The 7,209-nt window shown below is 41.4% G+C and overlaps 2 protein-coding genes across 2 annotated transcripts; one reads left to right on the top strand and one right to left on the bottom strand.

Annotated features, from left to right (window-relative positions):
* The first annotated feature begins 975 nt into the window (after window positions 1-975).
* LOC115752393 (GDSL esterase/lipase At2g23540-like) lies at window positions 976-3,045 on the top strand. Its single transcript, XM_030690548.2, has 5 exons — window positions 976-1,291; window positions 1,410-1,540; window positions 1,644-1,892; window positions 2,091-2,346; window positions 2,662-3,045. The coding sequence occupies exons 1-5, from the start codon at window positions 1,048-1,050 to the stop codon at window positions 2,883-2,885; spliced, it is 1,104 nt and encodes a 367-aa protein (XP_030546408.1). The 5' UTR covers window positions 976-1,047; the 3' UTR covers window positions 2,886-3,045.
* Window positions 3,046-3,324: 279 nt separating this feature from the next.
* Window positions 3,325-6,940, bottom strand: LOC115752396 (pentatricopeptide repeat-containing protein At3g50420). Its single transcript, XM_030690551.1, has 2 exons — window positions 4,511-6,940; window positions 3,325-4,387 (listed from the first exon to the last, which is right to left on the bottom strand). The coding sequence occupies exon 1, from the start codon at window positions 6,863-6,865 to the stop codon at window positions 4,754-4,756; it is 2,112 nt and encodes a 703-aa protein (XP_030546411.1). The 5' UTR covers window positions 6,866-6,940; the 3' UTR covers window positions 3,325-4,387; window positions 4,511-4,753.
* Between the last annotated feature and the right edge of the window lie 269 nt (window positions 6,941-7,209).

Raw genomic sequence — 7,209 nt, 5'->3', positions numbered from 1 at the left:
TTTGTAACTATGCTTCAAATTTGGTATATTTTCAGCATTATACTTCTTGAAGGATGTTGGAATCACTCCACTCCGCATACCCAAAAACTTCCTTCTTAATCTATCCTTTTTCTGGCTGACGATATCGTGTTATCTTCGTGCAAATTTAATATCGCCTCACTGTATATACTTTACTTGTAGGGTTCTAATTGCTTTCTACTAGGGGAGGTGAACAGTGGATGTCATCTCATTGCCAATTGGTGCACGACTGCTTCCAATTTCATCTCCAAAACCAAACATCATCCATAAACAGCTCCTAGATTGTTCCAAATCTCTAATTTAAGGTTGTCATATATCATGGCGATATCCTCTGGCTTTGACCCCATGAGGTGGCTCGCTTGCCTATAGCAAAGGCAAGATCTCTACTCTCATGACACGTTTGGAAAATGTCCCTAATGCTGATCAACTACCTCATTACTCCTCTTATAACTGACTGAATTGAAGCTTAAACAAACAATACAAACTCACAAGTAAATCGAAAAAATTACAAAAGAATTGTCCCAAACTAATTGTAATTGTGCCAATTCGGTTCTAACCTTTTACTTTTGTGCCAATTTAGTCCATCGAGCCAACTTTGGCCGACTCAGTCCTAAATCTATTGCGATTGTGCTAATTCAATTCTAAACTTTGGCCAATCGGCGGTGACATGGTAATTTTTAATGATATTTTAATATTTTCCAAATTATTTATTCTTTTCTTTTCTTTTCTTTTTTTTCTTCTTCTTCCATATTGGCCGGATGGACTGAATTGGCACAAATGCAAAAGATTTAGGATTGAATTGGCAAAAAAAAAAATAATTTATGATTGAATTAGAATAATTGCAATGGCTTGTGATTTTTTTGATAATTTTCCCCAAGCAAATCACCTAAGCATAATTCTTTTTTGAAACCCCTCGTGGAAGGAGGACCCTTATAAATATGCTCTCAAGTGGGCTTTCCCTAAGAGCAGAATTGTGTGATTCTAGTGCTTGTGATTCTCATGGATCTTTTGCTAGCTTAAATAGGAGAGATGGCCAAACAACCCATTGTGTTGGTGGCTTTGGTGCTTTTGTTGGTTTGTGTGAGGGCTCAAGAGGATACCGGCCTTGATGCTTCTTTCATCTTTGGTGATTCCTTGGTTGATGCTGGAAACAACAATTATTTGCAGACATTGTCCAAGGCAAACATCCTACCAAATGGGATTGATTTCAGAGCTTCTGGAGGGAATCCCACTGGCAGATACACCAATGGAAGAACCATTGGAGACATTGTTGGTATGTGACTTTCCTTCTCTTCTTAATTAATTTATCTAGCTTTTTGTGATTTTTAGGCTATAGTTTTTTACTTCACAATATTCATTATACTTATTTATTTTCTATCTTCTATTTTCAGGGGAAGAACTGGGACAACCAAACTATGCTGTCCCATTTTTGGCTCCAAACTCAACTGGCAAAGCTATATTGAATGGAGTCAATTATGCATCTGGGGGAGGAGGGGTTCTGAATGCTACTGGAAGTATATTTGTAAGCACCCAAAGATGAAGAACACACAATGTTTTGCTTATCATGCATGCACATGCATGGGTCATCTAAAGCTATGGAAGTTTATCATATACATGTTTTGCAGATAAATAGGCTGAGCTTGGACATCCAAATTGACTACTTCAATATCACAAGGAAGCAGCTCGACAAGCTCTTAGGACCATCACAAGCAAGAAACTTCTTGATGGACAAATCGATCTTCTCGATCACGGTCGGGGCTAATGATTTCCTCAACAATTACCTGCTTCCGGTCCTCTCCATTGGTGCCCGGGCTTCTCAAACCCCCGACGCTTTCATTGACGACATGGTCAATCACTTGAGGAACCAACTTACGGTACCCAAATGATTCTGCCCGCTGTTTGAATTCTAGAAGGGAAGCCATGGATTAGATTTATCTTCATTCCTAGGTTATGTTTACTCATGTGAGATTCACTCACTCGACCCAATTGGTAGAGTCATTGGGTCTAACTCAAATTGGATCGAATCCATTTTAGTACAATTCTTTCCTCATGGTTGTCATAATTGGATGCAGCGACTCTACCAACTGGATGCTCGGAAGTTTGTATTAGGGGACGTGGGTCCAATTGGATGTATACCTTATCAAAAGACCATAAACCGGTTAAGCTCAGATCAATGTGTCGACTTGGCGAACCAACTGGCTCGCCAGTACAATAGCAGGCTGCAGGATCTGCTCACTGAACTCAACGAAAATCTTCCGGGAGCCACTTTCGTCCACGCGAATGTCTACGATCTTGTGATGGAACTCATCACAAACTATGACAAATACGGTAAAGTTCATTATAAGTCCATCTTCTTTTACTGCTTCGCTTGCTAAATTATTGCTAATCAATGATATCCTATGGTACTCTTGATACACGAGACTTACTTTGAAATATCACTTTCTCGGTGCATCCGAAAATCCGGTATAATCATGAACCATCATTTGAGTACTGTGTCATTTTGATTTGAAGTTAGAGCTGCATGCGCCTATTTTCGAGCCCAACCTGAGGCAGATATCGACTGTTAAATGCTAAAATATATTGGAATCTTCTCATTGATTTCTTAACTTCCGACTGTTCCCGGGTACATGTTTGGTAATGCAGGTTTTACGACGGCCAGTACAGCTTGCTGTGGGAACGGAGGACAATTTGCTGGGATCATACCATGTGGTCCAGTATCAAGCATGTGCAGTGATCGATCCAAACATGTCTTCTGGGATCCTTATCACCCAAGCGAGGCAGCCAATCTCATATTGGCAAAACAATTGGTCGATGGAGACACTAGATTCGTCTCTCCGATGAATCTCAGACAGCTTCGAGATCTTTGACTGACTTCTTTATAATGTCTGTAACATAATTTGTGTGGCCCAGCGTGCAATTACCGTTTCTTGTATCATGGGAGCTGTACATCTACTATTTCTGTACAAGCCTTGGCAATTTTGCAGCTTCTTGTTGATAAGTAATAAATATCCAACCTTCTTGGGGAGATATATTGTATATACACACATTAGCCACTCTGAAGGAAATGGTAAGCCTGACAAAAGCCAAACAGGGAGTTTTAGTCTTCCTCGGTTGAATTCCTTTGTTTCTTTTGAGCTGCAAACCTTGATCAATTTCACATGGTGGGAAGTTACTCCATTTGATATTATTAAAACAGCTGTCTAAGTTGTTTAGAGGAAATTTAATGACTTGCGAAAATGAAAGCGTAAGAACGTTTACTTAGATTAGCAGGATTCAAATTCGGGAGAAAGAAGGGGAGCACAGTTCAAAAATAAAATGCCAGTATGCACAAACTCATCCAACAAAAAAAGAATAGAGTTGTATGGTATGAGAGACTAGGAAGATGATAGCTTCAATCAATCTCAGAGTTTCAGACTCTCAATACTCATCAGTCTTCAGTTGGTTCCTTGTCTCATCTCTTGAAACAGCCATAGATGCTGCATAAGAATTGTGTCTGTCTCATACTTCATCTCAGTTTTGTTTCTGTTTCTTTGGTCATAGGTACGCTTTCATCTTTCCCTATTGAAAGAATGTACCCTTATCTTCGGTCGAGACATCTCACATCTGTTTCACTAATTCTGCTTTATACAGAGTCAATGTGTCGTCGGTTGACCTTAATTTTCATGGAGACAACCTCTCCAACCCAAAACCAGCCCATGGTACGAGTCGAAGAACATTAAAAAACTTCATGCTCTTGCTGTAATATAGAAGCACCAGAATCCAAGTGGTGCTGGAAATTGGGAACTTGGAGTTATCCGCCTAGGTTGAGACAAGATGTACCTTGATGTCTTTGCTAAGGGAATAATCAGACTTTACACACATTCCGTCAACATCCCTTATCTGTGTGTTGGCAAAAAGCCAATTATGGTGATATACCTCATTTTGTGATACTTGTCATTTAGGTCTTAAAGCAGCATTGGAAGCTAGCAATTATTCACTACCTGTTACTACTGTTCCGCAGTCTGTCCCGACAACGTTTAACCCAGGTGCTTAATTTGCAGCTAGTTCTGCTCCTTTATTAGGACATGTAGTCCAATTCTTACTAGCCAACAATTACCCTCTTCTCTGCAGTGTGTACCCTTATTTTGGGTATGCTGCTGATCCAAGAGCAGTCAGGCAAGATTATGCTCTGTTCAGAGCCTCCGGGGTCGTGGTGTGACATAAAATTCTTGGCTACAGTAACTATTTCATGCCATAGTTGACTCTTTCTATTGGACGTTGGAGAAGGCAGGAGGGCCAAGTGTTGCAGAGCTCGTGTGCAGAATGTTTCGTCTTGTGACATGGTATTCCTCCTTCATTGCTGCTTCCCAGCCAAGATAAGAGAATGCTTCTGTGACAGATTTAGGGGTAAAAACAGAATCCAAGGAAGAGAGGAATACCATGTAGGGAGAAGATACATGACTATAACTCAGAGAAGTATAGATTGGCTGAGTATTAGCAGTGGAATGTCTACCTTTTCTGTGAGCTATAGGTAAGTCAAGCTCAGATGGAGAAGAATCTGAGGATGGAGAGTAAACCAGAACAGACCAAAAATCTACCAGCTCTGCCAGGGGAGCAGCCATCTGCTCTCTCTCTTTCTGGTGTCTCAGTGTCCGCTGGAGGTTGCCTATGATATGCGATGAGATCAACATGTCCTGTTTTGGTGCTGATGACCAAGTTTCACTGGAAAAGAACTATTAAATCTGGACTCCTCATTCTAGATACCACAGGTTATTGAATTAACCTCATCAACTTCTGATCTTTTCATGTTTCCAATTAGGCTGTTAAGTTCAGACTGGATTTTGCTTATAGTTGGATGTACCTGATCACCAGAAGAGAACACATTAATTGTATCCTGGGATTCAATCCAACTTAGTCCTGGATATTTATCCATCACGAGCCCTCTTATCTTTCTTCTAGTTTCTGCCACAACACCCCACTTCCCTGCAGCAGCATAAAGATTAGAGAGCAAGATATGAGTTGCAATGTCTTCCATGTCCAAACTCAGAACATGCTCAGCAGCACGAATTCCCATGCGCAAATTCTGATAATTTACAGATGAACTAAGCAAGGTTCTCCACAATTCTAAATGGTCATCATAGTATGGTGATTTGTTAATCATTTCCTCTGCCTCTTCCAGTAATCCTGCTCGGCTCAGCAAACTGACCATGCATGAGTAATGCTTAGGGCCTGGTCTAAGATTAAAGTTTCTCATACAATTCCATAAGATCTTCCCATCATTGACCAAACAACTATGGTTGCAAGCAGAGAGTGCCGATAAGAAGGTCACTTGATCCGGAAGTAGACCGGCCACAAGAATGTCATCAAATAGTTTCAACGCCTTCTCTGCCAACCCATGGTAGCCATATCCACCAAGCATTGAGTTATAGCATTTCAAATCAGGGTTGGAAACATCAGAAAATATTAACTCAGCGGCTTGAGGGTTTCCATTTTTAGCATACATGTCAACTAGACTACCACAGACAGCCATGTCCACATCATATCCCATTTTTACAGCCAAGGAGTGTATCATCTCTCCTTGTTTGAGAACTGTAAGATCAGCACACGCGCTCAAAGCTCCACTTAAAGCAAAACTATCAGTCTTATGGCCTTCCTCGTACATTTCATAGAAATATTTTATTGCAGTCTCTGAATCTGCCAATTTAGAATGGGCTGTGATCATCTCTGTCCAGATTACCACATCCTTCTTCGGTAATGAGTGGAAAACATTATGAGCATACCCATTTTCTCCATTTATAAAGTACAGGGAGATTAGTGTAGTCCCAACATAGAAGCTACTTTCAAATCCCGCTTTAATGACTTGACCATGAAGAGCCTTCCCACAGTCATTGACTAAGAATGTTCCTGTTGCAGAAACGGCAGCTGCGAGAGTGTATTCATCAGGTCTAGGAAATGAAAGTCTCCGTAAATGTATAAATATCTCTATGGCAAAATCTCCATGACCATTTTCTGTATACCCTGAAATCAATGAGTTCCAAGAAACAATGTCTGGATTCTGCATTCTATCAAAAATACTCTGTGCAGTATTGATGTCACTGCAGTTAAGATACATGTCAAGCAGGGCATTCTCCATAGGCAGATCAAAGGTGATGCCAGAGATGACTGCTCGGCCATGGATGATCCGTCCATAGGTATAATGTTCCAGCTTTGCGCAAGCATTCATGACAATTGAATATGTGAACTGGGTAGGAGAAATACCAGATGCAAGCATCTCACTGAATAAGCAGAGAGCGTCACTGATTCTATCATTCTTCAAACTCCCGAAAATCATAGAGTTCCATGCAACAGCATCTTTATCAACTATAAACCGGAAGACATTCCCTGCAGATTGCAGATCCCCGCAACTAGTGAACATGCCAAGAATAGACGTCTGAACGCAGATATTATCCGCAAATCCACATTTCACGGCACAACCATGCAGCAAAGAACTCATGAACCGATCTTCGAGCAAAGAGCAAGCCTGAAACAAGCTGGTGAAAGTCAGCCCATTCGGCCTCAACCCCTCAATACCCAGTTGGGCGAACAACCCCACGGCTGAGGACGCCTGACTAGGCACCCGAGAATAAGCCGAGATAAGCGCATTGTAAGAAACTATGTTTCTTTGAGGCATTCTGTCGAACAGTTGCCGTGCGCTGTCCAATGACGCGCAACGGGCGTACATGGAGAGAAGATTGTTGTTCACGTACGGAGAGATGGCGTGGGTCGTGAGGGCGAGAGCGTGGAGCCGACGCACAATCTCGAGGGTGGTCACGGAAGCGCATTTTTGGATCAGCAAAGCCAAGGAAGACGGCTCCCATGACGGCGGCATAAACGACTGGGACCAGTAGCTTCACAGCCAGATCCGACAGTGAAGATAACTACCAACTACTGGAAGGTAAGCCGAGACTTCACGGCGCAGGGTGGGGGCAGGGTGAAGCTTCGCCTCACGTATAGTTAACGTGGAAAACTTTAAATTTGTTTAACGTTATTTCTGAATTTTAATACAAACTTTCAATTTATTTAAGGAAAATCAGACATTATCAGTAATGATAGAATCTCAATTGCAGGTTCACACACCATCATCGCATGTTTTGCATAAAACAGTCATTGATTAAAAGGTTGTATCGTCAAATTTAACCGACACTGCTGTCGGATTGTAGGTTAGCAACTTTT

The sequence above is a fragment of the Rhodamnia argentea genome, chromosome 11 (assembly GCF_020921035.1).
Source record: "Rhodamnia argentea isolate NSW1041297 chromosome 11, ASM2092103v1, whole genome shotgun sequence".
NCBI lineage: Eukaryota > Viridiplantae > Streptophyta > Magnoliopsida > Myrtales > Myrtaceae > Rhodamnia > Rhodamnia argentea.
Note: the sequence above shows the minus strand (reverse complement) of the source record. Positions and strands in the feature narration are given on the sequence as shown.